The sequence below is a fragment of the Scardinius erythrophthalmus genome (assembly GCF_964197995.2).
Source record: "Scardinius erythrophthalmus genome assembly, chromosome: 16".
In the NCBI taxonomy this organism is placed as follows: Eukaryota; Metazoa; Chordata; class Actinopteri; order Cypriniformes; family Leuciscidae; genus Scardinius; species Scardinius erythrophthalmus.
Genome location: NC_138236.1, coordinates 9155072 through 9171301, shown reverse-complemented (window position 1 = coordinate 9171301; position 16230 = coordinate 9155072). Strand labels below are relative to the sequence as shown.

Here is a 16230-nt window from a genome sequence, read left to right as displayed (position 1 = left end):
ACAGCCTGTCTTTCTCTCTATCATTTCTGTATATCAACTCCTATCCATCATTCTTTACTTCTTGTCCCCGCTGACTTAATCTCTGTCTCTAAACACTGCTATTAGTGAAGTGTTCACAGTGTCACTGGTATTAAAAGCCTAAGGCACTTGATGCTAGGCAGATTTAATGAGAGAATATATTTGAATTCTTTACTCATATCAACACCGGTTGAGTCAGACTCTTCTCCTGCACACACTTTTGTGGTCTTTCAACTTATATATCTCTTCTCTTGTTAAAATTAGATTTTGACAAAGTTTTAAAAACATTTTTTAACTTCACCTCATCAAATACTGGCTTGTTGTTGTTGATGTCATTGATGCCAACGATGACTTGGGCGGAGCTGCTGAGGAGGAGTGGCCCGCCTGCTGCGTTGTCATCGGTCGCCGTGACGCTGAGGACATACTGAGGCCCGCGCAGTTTAGGAGGAGGACTACGGCGCAGTTTGATGATGCCTGTAAATAATTCAATAAAACACTTTAGCTCATCTCACTGCCCCAGTGAAAAATATGTGCTCAATCGATTGTGTTAAATGTGCACTTGTACTGTACTTCAAATTTGAAAAGTATATATTTAAAAAAAACTGTACTTGTAAATATTAATTAAATAAAAGGACACTTAAGTGTATTTAAAGACAGTACACTTCCATAAGTATGTTCCTTAACACACTAAAGTACACTTTTAAAAACTGCACTTTGTAATGATTCAAAACCCCCTTATGATGAAGAAAAAACAGAGGACCGTGACGTCGCCCGGTATGGCGCAGCCGGGGCCCCACCCTGGAGCCAGGCCCGGGGTTGGGGCTCGTATGCGAGCGCCTGGTGGTCGGGCCTCCCCCCATGGGGTCCGGCCGGGCTCAGCCCGAAGGAGCGACATGGGGCCACCCTCCCGTGGACCCACCACCTGCAGGAGGGACCGTAAGGGGCCGGTGCAAAGTGGATCGGGCGGCAGTCGAAGGCGGGGGCCTAGACAACCCGATCCCTGGATGCGGAATCTAGCTCTAGGGACATGGAACGTCACCTCTCTGGCGGGGAAGGAGCCTGAGATTGTGCGTGAGGTTGAGAGATTCCAACTAGAGATAGTTGGGATCACCTCTACGCACGGCTTGGGCTCTGGAACCACACTCCTCGAGAGAGGATGGACTCTTCACCACTCTGGAGTTGCCCATGGTGTGAGGCGGCGGGCTGGGGTGGGTTTGCTTATAGCCCCCCAGCTCAGCCGCCATGTGTTGGAGTTCACCCCGGTGAACGAGAGGGTCGCTTCCCTGCGCCTTCGGGTCGGGGATAGGTCTCTCACTGTCGTTTGTGCCTACGGGCCGAACGGCAGTGCAGAGTACCCGGCCTTCTTGGAGTCTCTGGGAGGGGTGCTGGAAAGTGCTCCGACTGGGGACTCCGTCGTTCTACTGGGGGACTTCAACGCCCACGTGGGCAGCGACAGTGACACCTGGAGGGGCGTGATTGGGAGGAACGGCCCCCCTGATCTGAACCCGAGTGGTGTTCTGTTATTGGACTTCTGTGCTAGTTACAGTTTGTCCATAACGAACACCATGTTCAAGCATAAGGGTGTCCATCAGTGCACATGGCACCAGGACACCCTAGGCCGGAGGTCGATGATCGACTTTGTGGTCGTCTCATCTGACCTCCGGCCGTATGTCTTGGACACTCGGGTGAAGAGAGGGGCGGAGCTGTCAACTGATCACCACCTGGTGGTGAGTTGGATCCGATGGCGGGGGAGGAAGCTGGACAGACTCGGCAGACCCAAACGTACTGTGAGGGTCTGTTGGGAACGTTTGGCCGAATCTCCTGTCAGAGAGATCTTCAACTCCCACCTCCGGCAGAGCTTCGACCAGATCCCGAGGGAGTCTGGAGATATTGAGTCCGAGAGGACCATGTTCTCCACCTCCATTGTCAACGCGGCCACTCGGAGCTGTGGCCGTAAGGTCTCCGGTGCCTGTCGAGGCGGCAATCCCCGAACCCGGTGGTGGACACCGGAAGTAAGGGATGCCGTCAAGCTGAAGAAGGAGTCCTATCGGGCCTGGCTGGCTTGTGGGACTCCTGAGGCAGCTGATGGGTACCGACGGGCCAAGCGGACTGCAGCCCGGGTGGTTGTGGAGGCAAAAACTCGGGCCTGGGAGGAGTTCGGTGAGGCCATGGAGAAGGACTATCGGCTGGCCTCGAAGAGATTTTGGCAAACCGTCTGGCGCCTCAGGAAAGGGAAGCAGTGCCCTACCAACGCTGTTTACAGTGGAGGAGGGCAGCTGTTGACCTCGACTGGGGATATCACCGGACGGTGGAAGGAATACTTCGAGGATCTCCTCAATCCCGCCGTCACGTCTTCCATTGAGGAAGCAGAGGCTGAGGGCTTGGAGGCGGACCCGTCCATCACCCAAGCTGAAGTCACCGAGGTAGTCAAGAAACTCCTTGGTGGCAAGGCACCGGGGGTGGATGAGATCCGCCCTGAGTACCTCAAGTCTCTGGATGTTGTGGGGCTGTCTTGGCTGACACGCCTCTGCAGCATCGCGTGGCGGTCGGGGACAGTGCCCTTGGATTGGCAGACCGGGGTGGTGGTCCCTCTTTTCAAGAAGGGGGACCGGAGGGTGTGCTCCAACTATAGGGGGATCACACTTCTCAGCCTCCCTGGGAAAGTCTATGCCAGGGTACTGGAGAGGAGAATCCGGCCGATAGTAGAACCTCGGATTCAGGAGGAACAGTGTGGTTTTCGTCCCGGTCGTGGAACACTGGACCAGCTCTATACCCTCTAAAGGGTGCTGGAGGGCTCATGGGAGTTTGCCCAACCAATCCACATGTGTTTTGTGGATTTGGAGAAGGCATTCGACTGTGTCCCTCGTGGCATCTTGTGGAGGGTGCTCTGGGAGTATGGGGTCCGGGGCCCTTTGCTAAGGGCTATCCGGTCCCTGTACGACCGGAGTAGGAGCTTGGTTCGTATTGCCAGCAGTAAGTCAGACTTGTTCCCGGTGCGTGTTGGACTCCGGCAGGGCTGCCCTTTGTCGCCGGTTCTGTTCATAATTTTTATGGACAGAATTTCTAGGCGCAGCCAGGGGTCGGAGGGGGTCAGGTTTGGGGACCACACGATTTCATCTCTGCTCTTTGCGGATGATGTGGTCGTGTTGGCCTCATCAAACCAGGACCTCCAGCATGCACTGGGACGGTTTGCAGCCGAGTGTGAAGCGGCTGGGATGAGAATCAGCACCTCCAAATCCGAGGCCATGGTCCTCAGTCGGAAAAGGGTGGCTTGCCCGCTTCAGGTTGGTGGAGAGTTCCTGCCTCAAGTGGAGGAGTTCAAGTATCTCGGGGTCTTGTTCACGAGTGAGGGAAGGATGGAACGGGAGATTGACAGACGGATCGGTGCAGCTTCTGCAGTAATGCGGTCGCTGTACCGGTCTGTCGTGGTGAAGAAGGAGCTGAGCCGCAAGGCGAAGCTCTCGATTTACCGGTCAATCTACGTTCCTACTCTCACCTATGGTCATGAGCTTTGGGTCATGACCGAAAGGACAAGATCCCGGATACAAGCGGCCGAAATGAGCTTTCTCCGCAGGGTGGCTGGGCGCTCCCTTAGAGATAGGGTGAGAAGCTCGGTCACTCGGGAGGAGCTCAGAGTAGAGCCGCTGCTCCTCCACATTGAGAGGGGTCAGTTGAGGTGGCTCGGGCATCTTTTCCCCTGGGTCTCCTCCCGGTGGGACATGCCCGGAACACCTTCCCAGGAAGGCGTCCAGGGCATGTCCCACCGGGAGGAGACCCAGGGGAAGACCTAGGACACGCTGGAGAGACTATGTCTCCCGGCTGGCCTGGGAACGCCTCGGTGTCCCCCCGGAAGAGCTGGAGGAAGTGTCGAGGGAGAGGGAAGTCTGGGCATCCCTGCTTAGACTGCTGCCCCCGCGACCCGGCCCCGGATAAGCGGTAGAAGATGGATGGATGGATGGACTTTGTAATGAAAAATTTACGGTTTTACTTTAAAGTACATTTTAAATCATTAAACTTTTGTCAAAGTACACCTATTTATTTTGTGTTGACTAACATACAGTACTAAAGCCCAAGTAAAAAACTTGATTATAATTTTAACCATAGTGTCTTCAATATTAATTTAGAGTAAATATATTTTAAATGCACTAAATAGCAACTTCATTACAAATGAGTAATTACAAATATCAATAGAAATTACATAAAAATATATTTTAGTTTATAATGAAGGCTTGTCGGTGCATTCAGCAGTACACTTTAACTATATTTCATAAGACAATAGAAGTAATTGTGAAATTACAAGATGTAATTAAGTCCTATTTTAGTGGCTCAAAAAGCACTTTAAAATTCAGCTAATTGCATTTAATATGAATTTAAACAATAATACATTTTAATCTAAAACTTACAGTTAATAAAAGATGACAAAAAGTGCCAAAAAACATTACATTCAGTTCACACTGAAGTATAGTATTTTAAAGTGTATTATTTCCAAATATAGAACTCTTTTTAAAAAAGTATGTGCACTTGTTTTACACAAGGGTGTACAACCAAATAAGTCATTGTTAGGCCTGTTTATGAATACAGGCACGTATCACACAAGGTGACAACGTCTCGAATCGAAAACATTAATATCTGAAAAGAATGAAAGATAGCTGCTTTTGTGAATCATGCTTTACAATATTGCTAAATGAACCCGTAATGGCTGCACATTCATAAAACTGAAAAGCAAAAAAAGTGCTGCTGCATCTTTGAAGTGACAACTCCACGCAGCTTTCTGAGTGCTAAAGCCACGGGCCATCTCTCTCCTCTGGCCTGTAATGGGTTGGGTGGTGGAACAGCCGTGCCGAGAGGCTGATAAGACAGGAGAGAGCTTTAGCATACTCCTGTTTTTCAGCTCTCAGGCATAAAATGTGCTGGTAAACAAATGAAAAGCAAACACTGCAGACAAATGTAACCTTGAAACTGAAAGCACACAGGCAGGCAGGCAGGCAGGCAGGCTTGAAAACAGACAAACATTACATTCACACACAAGTGCACACACATACAAAACAAGAGCTGTAGACCAAAAACAACACAAGGGGTGTTAGTTTTTTCCCACAAATACCACAAACGTGAGCTGAATGATGGATGAAAAGAGAGTGTTGAGCAGACAGGAAGGGGAAATTCATTTTCTTGATGGCTTCGGATGTCCTTGTTAAAGACACCATCCCCAAGGCCAACAGCAACTAGTTTTGAGTTTGCATCCCACTTGACTGTACTCACCCTTCTGGTTGTCCAGCTCAAAATTGCTGTCTTCGTTACCCCCGGTGATGGCATACGTTACGCCATCACCGTCTGGGTCTTTGGCATGCACAATGGCTACTAACTTCTCAGGGCCGGCATCTTCAGAAAGGAAGGTTTTATATCTGCAGAAAGAGGGAGACAGAGAGAGAAAGACAGACAGATCAGGCTAAGAACATCACAGACCCACCATCTGCTTCCCCAACACGGCCTCTGAAGTGTATCCCAGGGCGCACACAAACAACCATGCGGTCCCTGCACTGAGAAGAACCAGAGCAAATCCTAACATAAACACACACACACACACACACACACACACACACACACACACACACACACACACACACACAAACTGCAGCTCTAATGATGATACACCACCACCAGCTCCTTTATGTGTCTCCCAAACTCTTACCAAGGGAGACGATGTACTGAAATAGAGCTTGTGTGTGTGTGTGTGTGTGTGTGTGTGTGTGTGTGTGTGTGTGTGTGTGTGTGTATGGACGGCTCGCTTGCTACACTGTGATTGTTTTCTTTCTGCTGAATCGGACCAAATGTCTACCTCTCCTTCTGGCTACATTCAAAAAATGCCAGAGCTGGATAGCATGACGCCCAGCTTTCATGGGACCCTCTGCTAGCTTCTGCTCTAATGAAATCCCATTGTGGAGGAGAAACCGTGTAAAACTCATATCTGTATTGTCTTAGATCCTCCAAGACAGTTGGAAGAGATACATGGAAAAAAACAAGGGAGAGAAATAAATAGAAAAGTAAAACTAAAATAGAACAGAGAGAAGTAGTGATATGTCAATATTTAATGTCCATTTAGTTATTTATTTTATATATATTATATTTTATATCGAATTATTTGTAAAGTAGATGTGAAAAAAGTGGGATAATGTACAGTCATCCGGTCATTGCAAAAAAAAAGTTAGTTTGAGTTTAAATTAACTTACTATGTGAAAATAAAGAGGCTTTTGAGTGAATTGAAAGACCAATGGTCAATTATATAGGATATATAGAATAAAGTATTCCAGAAAGCTTTGCAATAATGAGGTAGCAAACAAAAAGAAAAGGAAACCAGAAAGAGGAAAAGAATCATACATAGTTTGTGAAAAGACAGGGGCTTCATCGTTGACATTGGCCATGCGGATCCGGATGGAGGCTGTGCCTGTGCGAGGGGGCGTTCCCTTGTCCACGGCCACCACCGTGCACTCGTACATGTGGTTGGGTCTCTCATAGTCCAGCCTCTGACTGGGGCTCACCACTCCTTGAGATGAGATGTCAAAGTCCACGCTCTGTATGAAGTAGGAAAGTTCTGCATTCAGGCCCGTATCACAGTCCCGTGCCAGAACTAGAGAGAGAGGGATGAAAGAGCCATGTTATACATCAGGTCACGTTGACTAAAAGCAACAGCTAGCAATAACACAGCAGTAAATTGTGGTGAAGGCAACCTTGGCGGGGATCTGTTCTGGGTCAGGCACTGAAAACAAATGTCAGTTCTCAATCATCTCTATGCTTTTCTCAGACAGTTGTGTTCTCATTAGGCCTGGAATGTTCCGGTATGGGGCTATTCACAATCAATTACAAGGTTTAATGTCACTATGACCAATGCTTGTGTGGTCTTTTGGAAGATTTTGTGTGCGTATTGGCGTGTCCTAAACATGCAATTAATCAGCCAGTTGGAAAATACTTTTTAATTAAACCTATTAAAACCAATCTATCTATCTATCTATCTATCTATGTATCTGTCTATCTATCTTGGAGGGTTTTGTGAGATTTACCTAGTTACAGTAGGACACAGTATAACACTGAAAACCATCTTGTTTGAAGTTGTTGGACTTCTTGTGCTAAGTGCTTTTTAAATTACGTACGGTGTCATATTAATAGAGCCAATATTAATTAAAACTATGTAGCGGAGGCCAATTCTATATTTGATCAATTTAAGTGCCCATCTGTCAGTGGCACGGTGAAAAGCTGCTGTTGACCGAAGCAGATCAAAAGTAAAAGTGGAGGAAGGCTTTGCTGTCATTAGGCCCACGGCCAAAGTCAGACGTCCTGTATCATTATACTGAAGGCAAGCTGTCATCACACCCAGCCAGCTAGCACACTCATTTACTACAGCCACATGACGGACTTCTAATCTCCAAGGCAAATAGCTAGCACCCACAAATGTAGCAACGTACAGCAGAAAAAAGCCGAGGACTTGTTGCGGCGGTGGGAAGCAGGTGGGTAAGGGTGGGTGTCAGCGCCTCGCACGCGTAAAAACAAGAGTCGGAGCAGTCGAGCAAGCATATAAAGTCAAAGTCATGCAGCCAGGATTCAAACAGAAGCTTCATTAAAAATACAAGCCCTAATACACTGTCTCTTAGGGCTACCTATTACCATATTTAATGCATGCGAACGAGAGACCAGGGCTAAATTAAACATACCAGTTAGGCGGCTTGGGAAAGAGAGAGAGCCAAAGAGAGAGGAAGGCTGGAAGGAAGGTGGGCTAAGGTTGGGCAAGTTTTAAGTGCGTTGCTTCGCCGTGCGCTAAATCCTCTCCGAGAAGTTTTCCATGCGATAATTGGAGCGCGTTCTGCACTTCTCTTCCTGCTAGGCCCTATTAAAAGCCGGCACCCAATTTACAGTCTAATCCCATTTTAAGGTAAACAACAATAATAATCTTCTCTCCCTTCTGCCAGGCTTTGCACAGTCGACGATTGCTCCGTGTTTTCCTTTTTTTTCTCTCTCACAACAGAACACATTTGATAAGCAAATAACAGCCCCAGCTGGTGTTTGTGTGAACCTGCTGCTTTTACATGTTGAGAGCGAGAGAAAGAGAGCGAGGGAGACGAAACAAGAAGAGAAAGAAGACAGAGACAGAAAAAGAAAGTTGTTTTGCGTTACCACACTAAAACAGAAGAGCCAACTGGAATCAGAGGCAGGAATCATTCTGTTTGCATACGGCAGAAAGCGAACAGTGCATGTTTTCACTCGGCGCAGCGATATGTAAACATAATTGAATTGCATAAATGCAGTTGGCATTCTAGATTTGTGCATCTGCCTCACAAAGCATGCTGTCTGCCAGATCTGACTCACTTCGTTCCTTGTTGCTTTGCTTTTCTCTCTTTTCTGCTTCTTTTCATCAGAGTCGCAGGATTGTGGACAACAAAGTCTAAATTTAGGGTCGTTAATCACTGAAGATTCTGCGGAGAAGGTGAGGAGCTCTTTGAAATGGTGGGCATCTCTGGGCTTCAGATCTCAGATGAGCTCTGGGTGAGAAGAATCTCCCAGCCTCTGAGCACAAAGCTCATTAGCTTCTGTTCAATACTAAGAGAACCAGTAGATTGGAGACGGTTAAGACAACTGGATCAGAGATGAAAAGGACACATGCATGTATTCACACATATAGTCCAACATCTACAGATTTAGTTTTACTTTTTGTACTGTGTGTTCATTTTGCTTGTTTACATTTTTATTTCACATATTTTTAATGTTGTTAACTGCTTTTGCCTGTGAGTAGTTTTAACATGTTGCTATGTGGTTGCTAAGGTGCCCATGTCAAATAAGCTCACCCAGAGGTCTCTCTGATTTTCTGATATCTAGATATGGCTTGGGTCCATTCCTCAATGTAATTATTGAATTTTTACAAGAGACACTCAATGTTGCCCATATTGTTGGTTCCATAATGGATCCAATAGCTAAAGGTTTTTTTTTTTTTTTTTTATTAGCATCAGCATACGTTAGCATACGTATTATAAAACCTAGTTGCTCAGAAAAGTAGCACACCTCTCTTTAAGAAAATTTGAGGTATCATTTAAGCGTGTAGCAAAAATAGTGTTTAAAATGTTTAAATCCCAAACGTTAAATATAAGCAATAGTACTAGTAATGTCTGCCTTAACATGGGCAATTAGGGCTACTGAACATTTATTCAAACGAATGCACTCAAGCCTCTTTCAGAAACACAACACCACGACTCATTTATGTTTTTTAAGCTACTAAAATACCTTCAATTACAGCGATATGATCACAAATAGGGCTAGCACAGAGAGATAAACAGGTCTCATCTTATTAATAATTGTGTTTTAGAGGAGGAGGTCACGAATGCCTCTTCTTCAGAGCTGCCTGTCTCTATCAGAAGTGATTATCTGGAGAATATGGAGGGGGGTCGTACCCCACCCCCCTACCTCATCGTACCCACCCACCTCACCTATTGCTGGGTCACAGTCTCAGACCTGTGGTTATGGAGCCAACAACGTCAGCAAAGCACAAAATGGAGGATTGATGGCCTGACTAGATTGACAGAGGTAGTCAGGATGATGAGAGATTGAAAAGGAGAGGAAGACGGGGGCAGAAAAGCTCCTCTGCCTGGGAGCCACCAAGCTGGCTTTGATTACAATCCATTTACCACCCAGAAAGTGCTGCCATAATGAATTATTTCATAATTACAGGACTGAGTAGAAGAGACAGTTGCCCCCGCAGAGCAAACGGCAACAGCACCTGCCTCAAGAGCGGGACCGCCGGGGGAAAAACATGGACAGAGAGACAGAAAGTGAGACGGTAACAGAGATGGGAAGAGAGACAAATCGAGAAACAGACACTCACCCTGCAGTAATGATGTACCAGTTGGGGTGGTCTCAGGGACGTTGTCTCGACTGTAAATGGAGTGCATAAACTCTGGTGTGCAGTCATTCTCATCTGTGATGTGAACCACCACCTGCATAAGTAAGAAAATGAGACAGAGAGAGAGAGGGAGACGTTATTTATGTGGACAAGTATGGAAACATGAATGGTTAGCTCCCCGCCAAAAAAAAGCCTGCTTCCAAACATTCAAATAGCTTCCTCAAGTTATATTAAATTAATTTTAAAGCATCAAAATGACTTGAATAGAGTTATTGATGGGTGAGTGCAGAGGCATTAACCATCAATTGTATGTCTTTTAATAAATTCTAAGAACATTAATGGATGATTTAAAATGCTTTACATTAAGTTGACATAGAAATCTGTTATCTGTTCTATTGTGTTATATGCCTCAAGACTAAAATAGCTCTTGCCACAGAATCTTGTGATGACCCGTTAAAAATACCAAACATTACAATACTTTACTGACAGATTAAAACAGAACAAGACAGAACATTTGCAAACCAGCTAATCACAATGGTAGATAATGATTATTTATCACACAACCTCTGCAAACATACTCAGAGTCCTTACTGACCTTCCATGCAAAATTCATATGGCTATACAAAATGATTAAAAACGTGCCAATATTTGCATTATTATGAGAGTAAGTGAGCTACAAGTTATCACTTGATGGATTGGGTTGTACATTTTCTTTCTATTTTTATCCATCAGTAAAATATTTTCTTGTCATTGTAACCAAATGCATTTTTGGTTACAATGACAGTATATGACAGACAATTTTACTTCCAGAAAGATGGTTGACCTAAATATCTGTATAGGAGGCTATCTTTTATACAGGGACTAAAACCCTGCATGAGTATAGACACATTTAATGTCCTGAGTCACTTGTCTTTCTGAAGGCTTTCGGTTAAGAACAGCATTAAACACGGAATAACATTAAAAGAAGAGACAGAGGCAGAACAGAACAGCTGTGGCAGAAGCCACTGAATGCAAATGGCTCAACCACCCCACAAACACACATAAACTGCAGTCAAACTCAGTGTGTAGACTTTAATGTAGCAGATCTCAACTGAAGCTCAGATAATAGCTTATGGAGGCCCTGTATCTACATTCAGGCTTCTCTCTGTGCAGCGATTTTGTGAGCATTCAAACTGAATACTGGCACAGGATTTGACTTTGACCGAACAGAGGCAGAGGGAAAGCGAGGTACGTGTTCTCAGTGGGAGCGTTAGTCATGGTGAGGGAGAGTCCCGCGAAACTGCTTATCTCAGAGGAGCAGAACTGCCAAGAGGGAAAAGTTCCTTACACATAACACACACAGCACCATAGCTGACCATACAGCTCTGAAGCCGTCAGGACAGCATCTTAAAGCCCATGTAGCGCTGCATTACAGGTTTCTTTTTCCCTGCTGTCGTCCCTCGGGAATCTGCCCAACAGAGGGGAACGTTCTGTTTGTTTCATGGCTGCTAGAGGTTGAATATGGCAGTAATGAATCTGATGTCTGCTGCTGGAGGAGCATTACTGCTAATAACAATAACAACAACAGGGGTCTAAAAGGGATGAAGAGTCTTAGAGCAGAGCCTCATCATTATTTATGAAATTATTTTTCACATGCCAAGAGGACAGACGCTCACTCTTCTCTTCATTTCTTTTCTTGTCTCATCTAATCTCCTCCCCTCTCGTCTCATTATTTTCTCTTCTCCTCTTGCGTCATCTCACCTTTGTCTTTAGTCTCTTCTGTTGTCGTCAACTCGTTTGGTCTTTTTTATCTCCATCTCTCTTGTCTCATTTCATTTTTTTGTGTTGTGTCTTCTTTTCTAATCTTGCCTCGTCTCTTTTCTTCTCACCTTGTCTTGTTTTACCTCTTCTCTTCTCTGTTGTCTAATCATTTAGACACTCTTTTCTTCTCACCTTAGTCATCTACGTTCTCTCTTTTTTTTCTGACATTGTTTTGTCTATTATCTTTTCTGGTCTCTTCTCCTCTCCTCTTCTCTCATTTTGTTTCATCTCATTTCTGTTCTAGCTTGTCCTACTCATGGAGTCGTCTTCACAGATGGTGTAATGATTTGGCAAGGGGCAGTGACTCTGACAATTATCTAAAATGTGTTTGTGTTTGTGTGTGTGTGTGTGTGTGTGTGTGTGTGTGTGTGTGTGACTGGCGCTGGCACAGACGAAGTTACACATCACTGTGTCTCAGCCAAGTCCACCAAGAGGACTCAATTATTCTGGAGGAACTTCTGCCAAACAAAGAAGATCAACAAGGAACAACAACAGTGTGAACAACACGCACACACAGATGGATACATTTGCGCCTCTAATAACGGCAACAACAACATGATGGGTAAAATAGATCAAACATCTGTTATATTTCTTTGCCTTTGTCACATCACTTTATCTTACACATAAAGACACATGCACCACCAAGTCTCATAAGTGGCCACAGCTGTGGCGTGTTTGATGGCCTCAGTGCCACACAATCTCTCATTACTGCTTTTCTGCTGATATGTGTATGTTTGTTCCTGTTTGTGCTTGCGTGTACCTTTATGCACATGTGTGTTATTGTGTTTATCAAAGCATATGTAACTTTCTCTTCTGAAAGAACCAGATGTGTCATGAAATTGTACAAGGCCTGGATGCGAATGACTGACAGCCACACATACAGAATCATAATGTCAGGCCTAAAGGCCCTTTCACACCAAGAACGATAACTATAAAGATAACTATATTAGCATACACACCAGCAGATGATATCATTCAGTTTATTCTAAGTGCGTGCTCGTCTGCCGCTTCGAGCTCGTTACAGCACCTCACAACACCCCCTGTCGGTGATTGGTTGGAACACTATTTGTTTTGGTTTTGAGTGGTTGGTGAAACCAATTGTTTTTGTGTGCAGATCTCAGAGCCTAGGCTGCCAACAGAGACGCGTTTTTTTGATGGCATGCTTATGGGGCGGGCAGCTAGCGGATCGTTAGGAAAGATTAGATGAATGTGATAAAAAAAAATTTGGGGCCTGAAATCACTGATACCACCTTTAAGACGTTTTATCTAATTAGGTGTGTTGATAAATACAATGTATAAGTTGGAAAAAAAGCAACAAAAGAACTACTTGTGTACTTCTGACCTAAATGTACTTTTGGAGATAAAATTTGTTGAAAAATGCTTTTAAATCTGAAGAAATTATAATTAGTTTAAGAACAATAAATGTAAGAGCAATACATATCAAAGGAAAGACCATGTTTAGATAGCTAGGTAAAGGTGTGCTAACCTCTGCCATGTTGCTCAGTCCTGTATCTGGTTCAGAAGCTCTGACTTGCAGGTGATGGAGATGTTGTCCACTCTCATAGTCCACAGTACGTGTCAGGCTGAGCGCGCCACTCTCCTGGTTTATGCTGAACAGGTTGCCTGGGTTTACTAGAAGCATATAGGACAGACTCTTCCTTTGGAAAGAGATAGCCTGGACCACCGCCACCCTACAGACACATACAAGAAACAGATTCAGTGCACAGGCCAGCATTTAATTCATGTACATGTACAGTACTATGAATTGTGAGGAATTTCTCCTCTGAGAAGCTAGAATTTCCAACTCTGTTCCAAACACATTGTGAGCTACCAAGCAAGACAGTATTTATTTTTATAATGATATATTTATGTATTTTATCAAAATACAAAAAAAGTACTACATATTACTATATTACAATTTATAATAATGTTATATAAATATATAACAATTTAAAATTTTATATTTTAATATATTTAAAAAAAAAAAAAATCTGTGAATGTAAAGCTTAATTTTCTGCAGCCATTACTCCAGTCTTCAGTGTCACATGATCCTTCAGAGATAATATGTTGATTTGGTGCTCAAGAAACATTTCTTATTATTTCATTTCTTATTATTATGTTACAAAAAGTTGCTAAATATTTTTAAATAAACCATGATATTTCTTGGATTATTTGATGTATAGAAAATTTTAAAGAACAGCATTTATTTGAGACAGAAATCTTTTGTAACATTATAAATTGGTCAATTTAATGCATCCTTACTGAATAAAAGTATTAATTTCTTAAAATAAAAAATATATAAAAAAATTTAGTTTAGGAACCTGCTAACATGAAACTATTGGATTTAATTCAAGTCTCATGTGCTTCACATGAGAAGTTCTTTTTGTGCGACACACAGAGATGCTGCCTTGATGTGAAACATTCCAAATTATTTTTAAGAAATAGCCGTTTAAGTTAAAATGCTCCCTGAAGCCTCATTCACATTTTAGCCTGCATAATGTTTATTTTAAGCAGCAAGAAAACATACAAATTATTTTCAAAAGCTATGGCCATTTGCCAGTATGGCACCAAAAAACAATTGCCCATTAGCGGCCAAAATATATATATAATAAAATATATAATAATATATAATAAAAACACTGTCTGTGTGAACGGGGCTTTAGAATGCAGCTGCTTTTGTAGGCAGCAGACGGCAAGGCAACTCACAAGATTTTGGAAAATGGGAAATAATGCATGTCTGAGATATGGTGATACTTTTTGGCTCTCTTCCCATGTCATCTCCCCTCCACATTCTTTAATACGTCTCTCTTTTCCTCTTTTTTAATATGTCTCTCTTTCCACGATTAGTTGTCCTCTCCTCCTCCACACAGATCATTATGCTCTGGTCTGTGCCAGTGCCCGAAGGGGGAAATTCAGACACTGCTCTTCATGTTTATCCAGAAGTTTCTTTTAATAAATATTTGAATTTGAACACGCTTTCAAATTCAGAGCCTGGGGACAAAATGATGCATCTGTGTTCCTCCTCTATGCCACAACCCCTCCATTCACTCTATCCCCCCTCTCTCAACCTCCGCTATCCCTCCAGGCGAATTGTTTCATGCAACAGATGACACATAAAGCTTCAGAGTTGGCCACGTTCACACAATCCTTCTCTTACCCTCTAATGAGCAGCAAATTTTGAATCTTCTTACAAGCAGATGCACACAAACACACCCACTAACACATAGTTTCCTGTACTCACGCTTGGCCCACCCCAGTGCTCTCTGGGATGTAGATGGTGTAGGTGGTGTTGGTGAACTGAGGGGGCCGGAAGCCGGCCAGTATGAACACAGAGGCGAGCGGGCCCCTCCTGCCCTGCAGGTCCACGGCCTGGACGGTCAGTGTGTACTCCTTACTGGGGGTCAGAGGTCGCCCTGTGGTCTTCACTCCTCCTGTTGTTCGGTCCACTTCAAATGAATCTTCCCCACCTGTCACAACAAAACACACCCATTTAATGGGTCTATTTAAATATCTATTTAAATAAAATAAAATAAAACACAATTGTAAGTTAAGTCTAAGGGCAAAATATTTGAATACAGTATAAAATAAATAAAATAAAATAAAAATATTAGATGAAAAAAAACTTAAACATAGTACTAAAGTACTAAAATTACTAAAAGTAAAATAATAATAATAATAAATATTATTATCATTATAAAATAAAAGGTAATTCAAAATATTAATATATACTATAGTAGTAAATAAATCATAATAAAATAACACTGATTGTGGTCAACAGAAAATTTACATTTTCAAAAAATATTTTAAATATATACATTTTAGTTGTAAAGATAAAAACATTTTTATCCAGTATATTAAGTATATTACGGCATATAGGCCTATTATCGAGACATACAAGAAAATGTATTGCATAGCAGGAACAAACCTGCCTAATTTTAAAATGATGACTTGTGGCATGTAGAAAAAAATCTGCATAAAGCGCCTAAAAAACTGTGATATGGCACTTGTTTATAATCACATATTAAAAAGAGCAACTCTTGTAAAGTTCAGCTCAAAGTGCAAGAGGATTACAAAGTCATAAAAGCCTTGAAGTCTTTTTACACACATTAGGAGAAAGGGACCCTTCTGCCAGCTGTGGTTCAGTGCATCTGTGTGTGTGTGTGTGTGTGTGTGAGGAGCATTATGCTCCCCTCTGTTCCTCCTTCAGGACAATAGCAAGACAAGAGCTCATTTTAACCGCTGTCCCCTTGAGCGTGTCATTATTTGGGATTGGAGGAAGAGGAAGTGGATGAAGAACACATCTGCTGAGGCGGAGCAGATCTCCCAGCTGTTCCCGCTCTGCCTTGCCCTTCTTGCAGCTGCTTGAAGACTCATCTGCAAAGGTTCTGATTCAGAACCATGCTTGATTCTGTCTTTACAAGCTCTCTTCAAATAATGAAAACTTTAATGATAATGATGAGAAATGTATGATCTATACCCATTATCTCCACTTTGCATCTTATTCAGGCTAAGAACTGCCCACTTAGACAGGA

General features: G+C 43.4%; 1 protein-coding gene across 1 annotated transcript in view; it reads right to left on the bottom strand.

The window, feature by feature from the left end:
* LOC308703819 (neural-cadherin) overlaps positions 1-16230 on the bottom strand; it is a gene marked incomplete at its 5' end in the record, with an annotated part of 121012 nt that overhangs the window by 41153 nt on the left and 63629 nt on the right. The window contains 6 exons of the mRNA XM_081387752.1: positions 320-492; positions 5278-5420; positions 6394-6643; positions 9881-9992; positions 13185-13389; positions 14940-15165. Coding sequence (XP_081243878.1) covers positions 320-492; positions 5278-5420; positions 6394-6643; positions 9881-9992; positions 13185-13389; positions 14940-15165 — 1109 coding nt within the window. The remainder of the gene's footprint in view (positions 1-319; positions 493-5277; positions 5421-6393; positions 6644-9880; positions 9993-13184; positions 13390-14939; positions 15166-16230) is intronic.